The 17667-nt window shown below is 41.6% G+C and overlaps 1 protein-coding gene and 1 pseudogene across 9 annotated transcripts in view; both read right to left on the bottom strand.

The window, feature by feature from the left end:
* Positions 1-354: 354 nt before the first annotated feature.
* LOC103727456 lies at positions 355-833 on the bottom strand (annotated as a pseudogene).
* Positions 834-7563: 6730 nt separating this feature from the next.
* The window catches only part of CUNH15orf41 (chromosome unknown C15orf41 homolog), a 232700-nt gene continuing 222596 nt past the window's right edge, over positions 7564-17667 (bottom strand). For 7 of the 9 annotated variants that reach the window (XM_029559770.1, XM_008825312.3, XM_029559769.1 and 4 more), the window contains one exon: positions 7564-9054. In XM_029559770.1, the coding sequence (XP_029415630.1) occupies positions 8925-9054 (130 nt within the window). In that variant the 3' untranslated portion in view covers positions 7564-8924. Of the gene's footprint in view, positions 9055-14116; positions 14364-17667 lie in introns of all 9 variants that reach the window. The other 2 variants (XR_003848152.1, XR_003848153.1) reach the window with 2 other exon arrangements.

The raw sequence follows: 17667 nt of genomic DNA on the forward strand, positions 1-17667 counted from the left end.
CCCATCCCTAATCCCTCTGTTATGTTTTATTGGTATATTTCCATTTTTTGCAGAATTTTTTGTTTAAAAAAAGTTGCAACTGAAAATCAAGATGAATTCTTCTATTCAAATCAGCACAGCATACAAGCTTTCAGAATTTTTTTAAACTCAAGGAGCTGACAATTTTATTTCTACATTTCACAATACAAATGAAATCAGCACTTTTTTTTGTCCCCCTTCTCCCCTCCAAAGCTACATCTTTGCTAGAAAGGGGAGAAGGCTTCCTCATCATGCTGCTAGAAAACACTCGGACGTAGCACGTGATCTCCTGGTGAAACAGAACACACAATACAAAACTGACAGAGCCCTCTGCTCTTACCTGTCTGGTTGAGTCATGCCAGGCCGGGTGGGTACCATCATGGGGTGAACAGGCAGTCTCATCATTGGAGGCCCTGGCATCATGGACATGTGGCCTCCAATGGGTAGCCTCATTCCACGAGCAGATCCCACAGGCATCATCCCAGGAGGAGGGACGCCTATCATTGGCATCATGGGAGGGCCTCCCATGTGGAGTGCTGGCATCATACCAGGGCAAGGAGGACCCGGGAGACTGGGGGGAGGTGGGATCATGACCCCTGCAGGAGAAGGAGCAGAGAAGGGAGCTGGAGGTACCTTTCCTTGTTGAAATGCAGCCGTTGTCTTGTCAGTCAGGCTCTGGGCTGCTCTTTCCATCCACTGTGTGGAGAGTCCTTCATGTTCTCCTTGTGCCTCCTGTGACTGCACTGCGTCTTCCTCATGGATGGAGAGTCATGGGTAAGACAGGTATCACAGTAGTCACAATAACACTTAGGCATGTTGCTCCGCAGGCCATTGGCTACTCTAAGCTTTAAGATTTTTATCTACTAATCTTTCATATACAATAATTGTCATTATTTTAGCCACCAGGGTTAATGAACTGATGCAATTAAAGGTTTTAGGAAAATCATTTATGTCTTAACAGCATTAAAAAAATGTATCACTATGTAAAATATACCTATCTTCTTCACAGTTGATAATATTCTAATGCTTCTTTTTTAAAGAGTTTTTTTTTTTTTTTTTGTGTGTGTGTGTGTGTGTGTGTGTGTGTGTGTGTGTGTGTGTGTGTACCTGCACATGTGTACATAAGTAGGCCAGAGGACAGCCTTCAGTGTCATCCTCAAGAATACCATCCACCTCCTTTGAGGCAGAGCCTCATTGGTCTGCAGTTCATGAATTAAGCTCTACTGGCTGACCAGCAGGCCCCAGGAATCCTTCACCCCAACACCAGGATTAAAGGAGCTTGTCACTAGGCCTGGATTTTTTTTTAAATTTTTAAATTTTTATTTTATGTGTATGCATGTATTGCCTGCATGTAGGTAAGTGCACCCTTGTCGTGCACTGCCCGCGGAGGTCAGAAAAGGCTGTTGGATCCCCCTGGGACTGGAGTTACAGACAGCTGTTAGCTGCCATGTAGATGCTGGGATTCGAACCCAGGTCTTCTGCAAGAACAACCAGTGTTCTTAACCACTGAACAACCTCTCCAGCCCCTAGGCCTGGATTTTTACGTGGGCACTGGGGATCAAACTCAACTCCCTATACTTGCAAAGCAAGTATTTCATGGGCAAAGCTATCCCAGTAGGCTTCTAACATTTCTTTATGAGAGTATACTTTAAAGTCAATAATATGAACATGCAATCACTGCCTTATAAAAATGTATCATAATAAGAAGAATATTGATAGATATGAGAAGGCTATGGAATACAAATTTATAGAAGACCTTGAACCCTAGTGTAGTTTGACTGGGAGAACGCCCAAAGAAGCCAGGTCTCGTGGCTCATGTCCATAATCAGAGCACTTGGGAGGCTGAGACAGGAGGAATGTTTCTAGTTTAAGGTCAGCCTGGTCTATGCAGTGAATTTCAGGCCAATCCGGGCTACAGAGCAAGACTTCGACTCAAAGAACCAAACAAATGAGACCAAGAAACAGTCTACTGACGCCCTAATAAAAACAAAAACCAACCATACAAAAACTATCAAAGAAACAAACCCCTAAAATTGCGGAGTGTAGAAAATCGTCTACTGGCAGATGTTCTTCAAATCCAAAATCCTTATGTAGAGCCAAAACTATAGACTCTGTGTTCAAACAATAGCATCATTCAATTTGTGGGCATTTACTTTACCTAGAATAATATTTTTGGGCACTTCTGGTGTTTGCTTTGCTTTAAAATATTTCTGTCGATATATTTGGCTTATCTGAGTTTGACAGGATTTAGTCACAGACAGAATTATCAGTTGATTTTAGAGAGCCGTGAAAAAGTTACTACTTGTTTTATTACTTAGATCAACGAACAAGTGTGAATTCTGTTCTACTTGCTTAGGGGTTGCTCTAGACATGAATGGTCCAGGGCAGGAAGGGAACTTTTGTAGCATCTCTGTACTTACTACCCACGCTGAAGACCAATGTCCATGACTGGTCATAGCCTTATTTCCTGCTAAGCTGAACTTGACCTCAAAATGTTTCTCAACAGCAGAGAGTACAGCACCATAGGAAAATGTAAAACTATTTGCTGAACACAGACTTTGATTAAAATAACTTATTAAAAGCTCACAGTGTTTCTTCTTTCCTTATTGCACTATGATTATCTTTTCTGAAAATTTCAAGTCTTTAATGTTCCCACTTTGACAAGTCATGAGTTTTCTCCAAGAAGGATGGCCTTCTATTACATTAAAAACTTCCCACAGTGCTTCAAATACTTGTAAATACTCATTATGAGATTGATAAACATTTGTGTCTTAAATAGCCTTAGTGCTAGAAACCCCTGAGAAGTATCACGTTCATCCAGCAACGACCTGGCTCAGTGTTTTCCAGATAGCCATGGAGAAAGAAAGTTGCATACCAAAGATTAAGCTCGGAGAAACTGTCAGGGCAAAGAATAAATGGAGAAGTTCCAGGTCTTTTGTGCTACACATTTCCAGGATATGAGGAAGCACGCTTTGGCTTTCACGTGATGATGCCCTCTGGATTACTGACTAATAAGGAAGTACCCACTGAGAAGGCTGTGCACAGCATCTCTCCAAAGGTCAGATCCTGCTGGCAAATAACCAGATACTCTTTCTCTAGAGCCAGCCAACTGGTTTCATGGCCAGGAAGCATTTTGCTATCAACTGGGCATTATAAAGGTGAGCTATTAAAAGTTCCGGTTGTAGGTAGACCAATAACTCCCCTGAATATTCCAAAATGTGTACTTGGAACACATTGGATTTGGGACCGTGATACGATTTTAAGGGAAGTTGTTTTTAAAGTAGAATTGAAAAGATGAAGATAAATCTATTTTTTAAAAGAAAGTTAAGATTTCTAATATTTTCATTCAGCAATTCACTGGATAAAGTTAATGCTCTTGGGCTACTTAATGCAAATGCAATGAAATGACAATGACTTCCCCTTAAAACTAAGCCTGCTTCCAAAAAAGACTTCTTGTAAGTGTGCTTTAGTTCAGATTTGGTAGGTTTTGAAAGTAATTATTTCTTTAACATCAACATATATGCTGCTTGCCTGGTTTCAGGAATTATATCCATATTTTAGCTGAAGGAAATGAAAAACAGTACTAATTATTTGTTTGAAGCAAGTGAGAACATACTCGACATAAATTTAACAATCATTGTTCACACAATATTTGCTGGACACTTGCTCTGCACCAGGAATTTTGAAAGGTCCTGGGACATGGAGGAGTTCATAAAATAAATGTAGTTTCTGCTCTCATGGAGACAAGAGCTGGGGATTTTACATGAAACAAGCACAGAAACAAGTATGCTAACAATTAAGATACATATGAACTAAGTATACAAATAGCATACACCTTTCAATTTACTTAGAAAGAGCTACAGTTTCCTGAGAAGAGGTGGTTTTATCTGGACTTTTAAGTCCTCTAAAAGAATTTCAATTAAAAATTAAAAAACTCAGAAAGTCTATATAGACACACTAAATTATTTCCAAATGCATGTGTGTTGAATGTGAAAGTTGACAAAAGGCATTTTTTAAAGGAAAAGTGCTAGTTATTTTAGAAATACCTTTAACCAAGGCAGTTTCCAGGGGGAATTAATGGGCATTTCAGGTTAATGGTCATTGGCTTCATGTTTGGCCCTCAATTAAACTCTGAACTTCAACTGTTATTACTTAATTGACTTGGTGATATTTCATGCTAGCCTTTCAAAGTGACCTTCCTTTAAAAAAATGAAAATGACCCTGATGTAGTAGCAAGGGTCTTCAGTTGAGCCTGATGTGGTTGCTTTGGTTTACCCACACTGCATGCATAGCAGAGCCCAGAATTCACTTTGCTTTACCACCAGAGTACTTCCCAGCATCCTTTCCCATGACATAAACCAGCTCAGAATAAATCCAAGTGAGAGAAATGGGATGAAATAAATAAATGTATTTGTTGCCATGATTATTAACATGCCAAATAAGCCCACTGACTCCACTTTATTCTAAGCGCAGGGGTTAGATAGGCTTGACAAAAGCCTGAGGAACACACACACTGTCAAGCTAGGCTTATGCAAAACTGCTATTATATCTGCATTTTCCTTACATGTGACTCGAATGTTGAGTTGTTCTAGGTAACTAGATGAAAACGTCACACGTGAGGCAGGAAGAACAAGTTGGTTTCATGTGATCCATGATTTGGGTTTTATATAAAGTAGGTATGGCATCAAAGTTGAACTCTGCTACACTAACTGAAATCAAGGCATCAAATGAGCATTTCCTCTCCCCGGTGTATTGTGGAAAAGTTTTAAAAGGCTTTTTGAAGTACTTTGATCAAGCTTTGAAATCATTTTAGTGGATTACTATTGTATGAAAACTGTAATTTATAGAGCTTGACCTAAGCAGCCTCTTTGTCTCACATCCATATTCGAAACAATAGCAGGAAAGCCAAAAACACAAGGGGAACTCAAGCTCTTCTGGCTATTATTTAATTAATAATCCCATCTTTCTTATTTAACCTTTAGAATTGGGGCATGCTTTTAACAAAGCAGGTTCAGATCACATTTACTACAGATAGGAAGGTTGGTGTGGAGTCATGTAATTAGATGACCCCAACTTAGTCACGTGTGACCCTTCCTTAAGCTAAGAATGACTCTAAGCACGCAGGTTGAGGTAGGTGCTCACAGTGACACTGCAGACAGACTCCCATTGTTTGCCCAGTCTGTTTCCTCTCTGCTTATACTTACTTTCTTCCTTAACCCTAATCAAGACTGTGCCCACTGGGAGAGCGTCCCTCCCACTCTTGTCATTGAATAGTTATCCTATGAGGCAACCAGAGCACATGCGCAATGGCAAGCTGCCCCAGGATGGGTGAGCCACACAGGCATTTTACTATTTTAATTCACAGTTGTGATGGGCTGAGCACATTCACTCAGGCTGAAAGAAGCTCTAAAACTTTCCACGTCTCCTTGGCTCCTTTGGTCAAAACATTTCTTGAAGGCAAAACCTCAAACTGAATTTAACTCTGTGAGGTCTTATTACCTTCCTTCAGCGTTTTTGGGATCCTACAGGTGCCGCTATACACTCTGGTATTTTGGCATGTGAAAGGCTGCTTGGGTTTAGTTTTTCCTCAAAGAGATTAGATCAAGCCTTTCCCCACGCTCCACTCTATGCACAAGGACTTAGATGAGATGCATTTTGCATTTGGGATCTTTGTTTAGAAAGAAGACAGGAAGACGTGCAGATACATGTCCATGTGGGAGGAAGCTGGAGAAAGTTAATGCAGGGAAGGATGACCAAGAAGGGGAGAATGGAAGAAACACACGGTGCACAGAAGAGTGAATGCAATTGACACACCAGGCCTATTCACGGAAGCAGGTTAAAAGGGCAAACATCAGGTATCTTGGTTCCAATGGAGAAAGGACACAAGGCAGGCAGTTCCCTCGTGAGAGTCGAGCGAACTAACTGTTCACTTTGGCGCTGTGCGTTGATTAGCTTGGAGGCCAGGGACTATTCCAATTACCTCCATCAGGGCTCCAAGCAGTCTCCTCCCTGGTGGCTCCTGAGTTAATACAATCCCCAAAGACCAAAAATTAATCATCTTTTCCATAGTGGAACAAGCCTTGCAGGTACTGAGCAGGAACATACACCTACGCTTGCATTTTACTTTCCCTGGAGGTCCAGCTTTCCTTTCAGCCCCTAAGCCTTCCCTTTTATATGTGAAAGCATTGACGTACACCTCACTGGAAGGCAAAAGAAAAAGATTCTCAATTGTTTATGGTGTTTCAGGAGTGGGAAGGAAAGGGTGGAAGGAGGGAGGGTGCGCAGTCATTGTTTCAGATCGCTTTGCCCTTAGTCCATCTCCACTCTTCAAAGTCGAGCCTCAAGTGTTTGTGGGAGCAGATGCGCACGTAGCTAGTCTCTGTGTGGCAGAGGGCGCGCCATTTAGTTTTGCTCACATTTCTGCTTCCTGGCTCGCCATAATTCATCAGCATTGTGCAGATGGTCCATAAAAAACAAAACGAACAAAACAACAACAACAACAAAAAACTGGCTGTAACATTAACGTCATTAATGTTCTAATGACAACAGTCCTAAAAGTATTTAAGTTGTCATTTGGTGTATGTTTTATAAGGGTGATGCTTGTATTGCCTAAACTAAAAACCAAGCAAGCAGCCTGCAGAGATGGGCCACAGAAAAGTATTTTTTTAAAAATAAAAGAGAAGGGGCTGGAGAGATGGCTCAGCCTTTAAGAACACTGGCTGCTTGAAGAGGACCCAGGTTCAGTTCCCAGCACCCACATGGCAGCTAACAACTGCCTGTAACTCTAGTTCCAGGGGATCTGACACCCTCTTCTCATCTCCCTGGGTATTGCACAACATGGGTGCAGTTACACACATGCAGGCAATACACTCGTACATATTAAAAATAACAAATGAAATATTTTAAAATAAAAAACAAAGACGTTTTAAGCTTCCCATCTAGGAACCTAACTTCTTTCTCTTCTGCACCCCTCTTCTTCAAACACAGCAGACACAATGATCACACTAGTTTTTGAATGGGAAAGAGCTTACTTCTGAGTAACCCATAACCTTATCTCATAGTTTACTGTTGTTTTTTTTCTCACTTTGACAGGCCAAGTTCTAAAGCCCCATTCATAAATACAAGGAGGTGTCTCTGCTGGGAACACCAATACCTTCTCACAACACATTAGGTCAGGGATCCAGGTAGAAGAATAAATACAAAACGCAAGCACCTTTTAATTTTTTTAAAATTTATTTGTGCACACTCATCATAAATTTGTCTGTTAAACAAGCACATCTTTGACAAGGGCTTAGCAGGGTTTTCAACATCTGTGCAGATACATGTAATTTACTATTACAGAAAAGCAGCAGCTCAGAGCATGCCCATGAAACCTGATTTTATTTTTCTTTAGAGGGTGTGTGTGTGTGTGTGTGTGTGCGCGCGCACGCGCGCGCACACACGCATCAGTAGTAGTGGCCTCAAGTCACTCTGTTTACTCTCAAAGCTTGTACAAAGCTTCTTCTGCTGGAATAGAAGTTTGCCTGGTGCCTCTTTGCCATTTGATCACATCTCCTGTCATTTAATGCAGTCTTACTGGAAAGTCAGAAATCCCATCTTGGACCTGCCATGTTTTTGTCATTCAGTAGGAAAGCAACAGGCTGTGTTTTGTACTTTCCAGGTACAAAAAGAATCATTTTATGACTTAAGATGTTTCCAAACATTATATTTTAATTAATATTTCCAAAACCATTCAACATTACAAAACCTACATTTTAAAAGCATATGAGGGCAAATTTTTTTTCTACTAATCACTTTTTTTAGATACACTTTTTAATTTCCCAAAAGATAAGTTTATAATTATTTTACTGATATTTTACTACACACTGAAGTCTGGTCTGCAGTACATAAAAGTAAATAAATTAAAGTGAATAAATACAAAAATCTCTTTTATTTTGCTTTATTTAAAAACCACTCTAAATTTATTTCTGGTACACTTAATTCATTCAAAGCTATTTTTAATGCCTAAATTGAGTGGTATACAATTATGTGGTATAAAATACAGACACAAAGCAGTATTTATGAATGTGATTTTAAAAAAATTTCATAAAAACATTGGGTAGCATTGTACCAGCAGGTAGCATGGTCCACACTGGACAACATAGCCCAAGTTAGCATCCTTTCTCTCAGCCCCGAGCCAAAGAAGCATGGTCTTCCAGACACAACCTAACTCATACTTTAAGATGAGATTAATGTAAAATGCTTGATGTTCAAATAAGCATTATGAAAAAAGAAATTCCCACCAAGGGGATTTTTGCAGCTTGGCTGAATGCCACAGAAATCAGGAGACTATAGAAGCTTCCACCCAGGTCCACAGAGTCCCACTGTTGAGAGGGAACGTTCAATTTCCACTTCCTGTCTCCAGCTTTTCTAAGTTTGTGCTAGGCTATCCCATGAAGGTAATGTAATGCAACACTTGGTACCCGAGTGCCCATGAAGAGAAAGGAGGAGGAAGGGAGAATGAATGGAGGTTTAGAAAAAAACTAAGGGGGTGATTTGATAACAGGGAGGAGAATTGAAAAATCATACCTTTCAGTCTCCACATTTTTTTCTTTTGTTCAATATACAAGGAGAAACCATCCGGAAGGAAGAAAGATTATGACTATCTATAAACTAACTGCTTGACAGAGACAGAAATGCTGATAATGAGTGGGTTGTGTCTGTAGTTCTTGGCTGTTCACATCAGCAAGGGATGAAGGAAAACAGAAACTCTTGATATGTTTGTCTAGAGAGGTAAGGCTGTGACCGCAGCAGCAAGGGTTCAGCTGAAGTTCAGGGAAGATGTTGCCAGGAGTTTACACTGCAGGAAAGTCAAATTGCTTCCGGATTCGCCTCTTCCTCCAGCTTCTCTTCCAGGATCTTCAGGGTCAAGCTGTGCTATGGCATAAGGTGACGATGTCTGTGGGGAAACAGGCTTTGAGCAGGATGCCCCTCTCCCGGTGGCAGTCCAGCTCCTGGATAAACCCATACCAATAGATGACCAAGCCTGGACCGAACCTGCAAAAACACCAGAAAGGACATGCATGCTCACTGTTAACAGAGCCCAGAACACAGTCATCTCAGACACAGACAAGACAGCTAAGCGAGTGGATTATATCCATTTGTTTTGGTTGCTGGTTGTTCTTATGACTGGGAGCAGCTGAGCCCACACCCAAGATCTGATTTAATGCAACCATTGCTACCTTGAGGGACCTGTTCCTTTTCTTTCCAGGAGCCAGAAGTATTTCTGATCTAGATACACCCATAAGACCTTGCAGCAGGTGCTGTGAGCTGAGGCTGTGGAGATCCCATCTTAGCTGAGGGCAATTACAAACCAAAGTAGAAGCAGTGAGGAGCCAGGGAAGACCTGGCTCAGGGGTTTTGTCTTCTAACATTTCCTGGTAGTATTTTAAAAATTAAAGTTGCTCACTTTCAATGAAGGAAGGAAATGTCTGAACAACTAGGCATGGTGTGCATGCTTTTAATCCCAGCACTCAGGAGGAGGCTGAGGCAGGAGGACCTCTGTTGGAGGTCAATCTAAGCTGTATAGTAGGACATCATCTCCAAAAATATAACTGAAAAAGAATGTAAAACAATGGAACAGATTAAAGTTCTCTCTGGCTATCATGTTCTGTTCGTGCACCAATGGGGCCAGAGGTACCCCCTGATTCATTATTTCCACTTTAAAAAAAGTCCAAATGTCAGAGGAGGATGCTTGAAGAGATAGCCTACTTTACATTCTATTCTTTGTATCACAACCCAAGTGCACAGATAGCGTGAAATTTTGATCATAAGCTCTTACAGAAACAAGGGGCGAATCATAGAGACTGTGACAAAGTATGAACAGACAGGCTTAATAGTTCGGTATTTCTGAGTTGTGTTCCCTGCTCTGAATTATCTTCAATTTTGTTAGCAGTGACTGATCTCTGCCAGGCAGACTCAGGAAGCAGCCCTACGGACAACTTTACCCATCAGGAAGTTGAGACCTTTAGGCTGGGTTCATAAAGATGCAATCACTATCAATCACTGCACAGAGAGACGTTTTGCACATCAGTTTCGCGTTTTTCCTACCGAGAGTACTTAATTAAAGGGCAGTACCACTTTTGGTGTAGTGTTGCAGGAATTTTACAGTGAAATCATAAATTATGAATGCTGGGTTAGTAAAAGGATGCCTAAAAACAGAACTGCTTTCTGTATTCTAACATCACAGCAGGCTGAACCATGCTAGGCCAAAAGCTTTTTCCTTCTATGATTTATTATATGCTGTAGTATACTTGCCAAAACTAACAGCACAGGATGGGTTGAGATACTGTATGCACAGGAACAAGTTCAATTGGATGTCACGGACTGGTTTATTTGGGGATTCATATCAGTTAGAGTAGGCTGGTTGTATTCAAGATTAATTCAAACTTTTTGAGTCTCCTTTGTGTAGGGACCATCTATTAGATGTACTGCAGGGGATGGGGTGGGATTGGGTCCCCTGAGAATTCAGAACAGGATGCTCTCTTCTTCCTCAGCATTTTCAAGGAAAAGTTTCCATTGAGTCTGAAGAATTAAGGTCCCAGTGCATTGGATGTGAGCCCCAGGGCTTGAATGCACAAGTTCATACCTGGCCAAGATCTGGCTTCTACTTAACAAGTTTCTTAGCAACCTTTAATCACAACAAATTGTCTATAATGGGAACAGAAGCCATTTTGGTGTCTTCATCTCATAAAGAGCCCTGTGATATGTGCCAAATGATTTGAGTGTTATCAAGGCAAGTCTGGCAAGAGCCAGAAGACCTGCACTTCCGTGGACCTTGTGTGAGTGTGACACACTCGCATCAGCCTCTACGCAGCCACTTGTTAGCACCACACAGCCTTCCACTCTATTAGGCAGCTGCTCTGGAGACCACAGTGTTCTTCAGAAAGGCCCTAATATTTTTACAAAGGGAGCAAAAATGTGATCTAACCAGTCATGAAGAAGAACAAAAGAATATATGGGGATCATAAAAAACAAGCCCAGTATTTTAAAGATTTAATAAAACAAAAACACATATCACCAGCACAGAGCGAGCAGGAGCAGCTGCACTCTCCCCGAACTGCTAAATCACAAGGCAAAGGACACAGAGCATGACAGCTCTTTACGAAAATGGCACTTTCTAGACAGAGAGGCCAAGCTGGGGAATACCTCAGTGCTCAAGAAAATGGCCTGTTTCACTTGTGAAGCAACAACTGAAATCTGGCAACCCACAAAGGTTTTGGCAAGACCGTGAACTTGAACATCTCATGTAGTAGCTCATGACCAGGATTCCCTTAAGGCAGCAGTATGGGTCCATGGATATTTTTAGTAGGACTCTAGCATGCATCTGTCTGTCTGTCTGTCTGTCTGTCTGTCTGTCTATCTGTCTATCTAATCATCTATCTATCTATCTATCTATCTATCTATCTATCTATCTATCTATCTAATCTATTATCTAGCTAGCTATTATCTATCGACCGACCGACCGACCATCCCATCTATCTATCTATCTATCTATCATCTATCTATCATCTATCCATGCTATGCTAAGCTATGCTATACTATGCTAAGCTATGCTATGCTATGCTAAGCTATGCTATGCTATGCTATGCTATGCTATGCTATGCTAAGCTATGCTATGCTATGCTATGCTATGCTATGCTATGCTAAGCTATGCTATGCTATGCTATGCTATGCTATGCTATGCTAAGCTATGCTATGCTATGCTATGCTATGCTATGCTATGCTAAGCTATGCTATGCTATGCTATGCTATGCTATGCTATGCTAAGCTATGCTATGCTATGCTATGCTATGCTATGCTATGCTATGCTATGCTATGCTATGCTATGCTGTTTCTTATGGGAGTTAGGAAGCACCAGTGAGTGCTCTCATAGGGCTCAGAACTTCTGATGGGAAAAATATTCTGATTAAATACAAATGAGGAAACACAACTTCTCCTTGTAAGTACAGATGGCTAGAGGGATTTTCAGATTGCACAGTTTTAAGTAACAAAGATACTAGGGACTTTAGAAGCCAGTATGTTTGGAAATATAATGACAGAATAGCATCTGGCCCTTCTCCATGTGCATCTCTGAGCATTATCCAACAGCTCAGGGTCCAGAGATGGTCAGATTCTGGAAAGACAGCCTTTACAGTTCACTGTTGATGAGGGAGTTGACCACATTGAGCAATTTTGTACAGTCAAGTCCCTTTGTAATCAGTGAGAAACCAAAGAGAGCTGTGTGTGGTGGTTCATGCCTATAATCCCAATAATCCCAGCACTTAGTAGGCTGAGGTAGAGGAACTGGCATGAGTTGGAGGCCATGTGGGGCTACATAGTGAGCTCTGGGCCAGCCTAGGCTAAGTAGTGTGAGATCCTGTCTTAGAAAAATACAAAACAACCCCCTCAGACTATTAATAGCATTTAAGAGTAAACACAGGTCTGGGTCTGAGGCTGTACTGCTGGTGCTGAGTCCTCTACAGATCACATGCACTTGGTACATGAACATGTGAACTAACTCTGTAACTCTTTTCAAGGCTGACCATCATTGGACCCTTGCTCTTCTCATAGTCAAGTAATAATGTCAAAGCCTCCCCAGTGCAGTTTAAATTCCCTTGGAGAACAGGCACTAAAATGTGAATCACTTCTGAATAAGTAAATTTGTTTACAAATAAAATGCTACCACATTGGCAAAGCCAATGAATATCTCCTAAGATGGGAAAGCCAAGAGCCATGATGGGCAGTGATAGCACGAAAGGGAAGGTTATCTGTAAATAGTGACAGCTTCACAAATGTCTTCAAGAGTTTTTCTGTTTTCCTTCCATTCTAGAATAGACATTAGTAGGAGACTGTGGAACTAAAGCTGTGCTTTTTGTGGTTTTGATACATACCTGCCTCCCAGGGATCACCCTTTAGCTCATCATTTCTCTCCTTTTTATTCTGGGACCCTGGTGAGGGCAAAGACCATGGTTTACTTCTAATCATATCCTCACTGCCTAGCACGACAGTACCTGGCTCATGGCAGATACCCTCAAGGACAAGATGGAATTCTTCACAATGGTCTCAGACAGCTTAGTCCTGTATTGAATCAGTGGTGGTCTAGAGACTGCAATGCTAGTGGACTCAGCATGGCAGCTTCGGGAATGACCCGGATGGGCACACTGATGGCATTCTTATGAAGCACAGTATTATTTACAGGTTGAACAGCCTACTGAAATGATGCCACAATGGAAAATTCTGTACCTGTGCTTGTGAGATGGGTTAAAGTCAAAATGAAGTAGCACTAAAAATACGATTTAAAATGACCTTTAGGCTACATAGATATAAAGTATGTATGGAATATAAATGAATTTTGAGTTTAGACTTGAATCTTATCCCAAAGATAGCTCAATATGCATATGAAAATCTTCAAAATTCCTAAAGAACACCCACACTGACATACCTCTGGTCCCACGTATTTGGGGTAAGGGACATTCATCCCGTTTTAATGCTTCCATACCATTTCCTAGGTGCCAGACATACTTCTAAGCTCTTCACATTCATGAACCTACTTAACTCTTGTGTTAACCCTAGGCTCAAATACTGCCCCTGTTCTACAAATGAAGAAACTGAAAAAAAAGTAGTTGGCCAAAAATCTTACAGCTAAAAGGTGGAAGGGAAAAAAAAGTAGAAAAAACAGAGTTGGAACCTGGGCTGTTTACAACTGTAGTAATGGTGTGTGTGGTGATGAGATGCTGGACAGGGTGACAGAAAAACAGAATTTAACTAGAAAAGGTGCCTTCACACTGGCTGGACTCCACCAAGAATGCTTCAGGGGATTCTGGTGCCACGTTTACAGAGAATAAATGAATTTCTGTCGGTTTCCATTTGGAGCTGACTTAGGGGAAAATCTCAGGATATTTGGGGTACAGGGAGAATAACAGAGACATGTGTCTGACTGAGAGATGAACACAGAGTGGCAACATGCTCTCCATACACCAATTTCAAGAGTACTCTTGGGGAGGAGGACTCAATTCATGTTTGTATGTGCATGTGTGCATGCGTGCATGTGTGCGTGTGTGTGTGTGTACTCACATACCTCTTTTTTTTCCCCTTGACATAGGGTCTCATGTAGCTCATGCTGATCTTGAACTTGCTATATAGCCAACGATGACCTTGAACTCCTGATCATTCTGCTTCCATGACTCAAGTGCTCAGATCACAGGCATGTACCATCCATCCCGGGCTCTATGCTCTGTCTCTCCAGTGCAGACCAAGGGCAATTGCTAAGATAGCTAATATCCAGATTCTGAGTCAGCACTACCTTTTCTCTGTACTTGAAACTTCTGAAAACACAAGGTGAGTTGTCTTAAAAAAACTGATGTCATCTATTAAACAAAGGCTTGGCTTTCATTAATTAAAAACAGTCGAGGGACTGGTGATGTATCTTAGTTGGTAGAGTGTTTGCCTGGCATGCAGGAAGTCCTGGGTTTGCTCCTCAACACCATATAAACTGGTATAGCGGTGCACCCCTGTAGGCCCAGCATTTGGGAAGTGAAGGCAGGAGGAGCAAATGTTCAATGTTATCCTTGGCTACAAAGTAAGTTTGAGGCTAGCCTTGGCTATGTGAGACACTCTCAAAAAATAAAAGAAAGAAGCTATAAGTGAATTATGATTACAAATCCCACCAAACTTCTTTTGCGCAGCTATGTGATTTAGTTACAGCTGGAGTTGAGTCACAGCTGCCCCTCAGACATAGCAAATGTCCTCAGATTACTCAGGAATGCCACTGCTCTCTGTGACTACAGGATGCCAAGGCTCTGCCATACCCCTTAATCATCACACTTGTGCTATGGAGTCTCATACTGGAGAGACCAGTTTCTTCACACTCACATCTTCATTGAATGTGGGGAAACACCACATAGCCTTCCAGGGTGTCCTATCTCAAGACAGAGATGGAAGAGAACACTATGCATTGAGCTCATGTCTTGCCTCCTTTTGCTTCCATCATCCACCTGGTTCCTTTGGCTGTTAGAGCTCTTGACCTGCCCTGTGCTATAAACTAGAGGTTCTCAACTCTGGGTCAGAGAGCCTTGAGGGGTAGTGGAGAGGCTATAGGAGATTCTTATGCATCAAGCACCATGCTCAGCCTTGTGGTGGGGCGGGAATGACCCTACTATCTTGTCTTATTTTAAAAATGTGAATATAACATAGGATTCACAGTAGCTTTCAGTCACTTTCTACCTTCTAAGTAGATGGGGTGGAAAAGCACAGCTGTTATCATATGGAGGAAACAAAAATTGTTTTTGTTTGTTTTGAAGATCTGCAAATATGTTGTAATTGGTTCCACTTCCTTCTGTAGCTAGATGTGTTGTACACAGGTGAATAGCACCTACAGAAGAGGTTCTGTGATACATGTAACACCCAGACACATTGAAGATGTGTGAAAATACTTAGCAAAGTTGTAACTAACCTGTCCCTGCACATATGGTTTGCCTTCACAGGGAGAGTGAGCTGGAAGGAAGACACTTAGCAATGGCACCAAGCCCCATTCAGAACTCCCTCTACAGGAGCAGTCTCACCAACCATGGACAGGAAGAAAGGAGCCTCCAGCAATGGTAGAGCTGGAATACTTTTTGAGTTGAAAAGATACAGCGTGGCAGGGAAACATCTGTGATGCCCTTAGTGGTCCTTACCCACTGTAAAGTAAATATGGGATGGACGTACGGATTTGCTTTTAACACAAAGAACAGGCAAATGTGATAGGATGTTATTGCTATGATGAGTACTGATAAAGGAAGTGCTCTCCACTTCACCATGAGGGTTGCTCTAGTGCCTCTTCTGCTTGTCCATGTTGAGGAAGTCAATGCCTATGTGGGAGACAGTTTGTGATGAGGAACTGAACGTGGTCTTAACCAGTGAGGAAGCAGAGAAAGTGCAGCTCTCAGCCCATCCTTCATGAGACTGACATTGAGCTAGTACAGCCTGAAAAAGACTGAAGCAGAGGATGGTGAACAGAGGGCGGGGCAGTATGATGTCTAGAGCCAAGCTGTGCTTCTACTCCTAAGCCAGAGAGACTGTGAAAGGCATGCGGATTATTTTAAGATATAGTGTCACAGACAATTGTTACATAGCAATAGATAGCTAACACAAATATTCATCCCAGATTTAAGCTTAAGTATAAATCAACTTCCATTCTTCACATATGCAGTATGGAGGGTCCTGGTGGGTACAGATTGGCTTTTTCAGTCCCAGATGAACCTTGAATTTGTACAGAAGGAGATTATCAGCAAGCACTAACTCTGCACATCTAGGCAAGTCCCACTTAGTGAGCAACTCTGTGTTTTATGCTAACAGAGCTTCTTGGCCATGTACCAATCCCCATCCTTGCTGCGTATCTGAGATGCTGGGGTTGAACAAGGAGGAATTCTCCACGTTTCCAACTATACTTTGGTTTTGCTGTTAGACTTGGTTACAGAGTTTCTAAAGCTGCACATATGAAGTATGTGTTGGATGGACATAGGGTGAGAGAGGCAGGTTACAGGTAGGACACTTAGTCATCTGAAATGAGTGATGGCTGACTACTGGGGAAGGGACAGAAACCTCAGTAGTGACAGCCCGTGGCTGTTTGGTGTTGGGGCAAACAGACTTTGTCTATCTCAACAGATGCCGGAGACAGTCTAGGAAAAACAGATGCTGGTTACATTTTGTTCAGTTTAAAAAAGGCAGTGAAAGCTGTAATGTATTTTTAAAGGCTGTCACCAAGAACATTTTTTAAAATGGTACTTCAGTGAGTAAATTCTTAGTTTTCCAGAAAAATTGAACTCGCCTCAGATAATCTCTGAGGATTTCATATAGTGAATGGATAGGATAAGCCATGAGTCGAGTCTTGCAGGTGAAGGTTTTCTAAAACTACTTGGAAATATTAGGGTAGGCAAGAAAACCTGGCCCCTGATTCAGGCAGACCTGGCTTCTTTTTGAACTATGAAATGAGAGGGTCTCCTTCCTCACTACGGATCTTCACCATTGTGTAGAGTGGGGATACTTGAGATAGTATTTTTACTTAGAGAAAAGGAGGAAACTGGTAACTATCCACAGTTACATTTTCCTTGAGGCATCTCTCTTAGAGGGTTAGAAAGTAGATACAGCAACTTAAAGACTTCTGATCATGCTGCTCAATATTACTTGGCCAAAGTAGCCTTGATAACCAGTTCTCTGGTGGGCTTTCTGAAGCCATTTTAGTATCTTCATCTTTACAGATGTTTGGGCAGAAGCTTGACCAACTGTCATAGTTATAAAGACGGTGTCCAAGTGCATACACAAATGCAATGATTCCAATAACCCCAAACAAAGGGGCAAGGGCCATTCACTGAATGCTTATTACGAGACAGGTGGTATTTGCAGTCCTACACACTCTGACTAACTAACCCCACTATCAGGCTATGAGGGGCTGTATCTTCTAGATGAAGAAACTGGGACATTAAGAGGGCCAGGCTTGAACCCAAGTAGTCTGATTCCACAGCTTGTTCCTGTTATGAGTATACTAGACCGTCTCTCAATACAGCTGTGTTTACAGAGGAATTTATAACAGCCATTCAACGTTGAAAAAATATTTATAACACCTGGAGAAGATAGACAAGCAGAGGCAAT

The sequence above is a fragment of the Nannospalax galili genome, unplaced genomic scaffold, assembly GCF_000622305.1.
Source record: "Nannospalax galili isolate Female #2095 unplaced genomic scaffold, S.galili_v1.0 scaffold629, whole genome shotgun sequence".
Lineage (NCBI taxonomy): Eukaryota > Metazoa > Chordata > Mammalia > Rodentia > Spalacidae > Nannospalax > Nannospalax galili.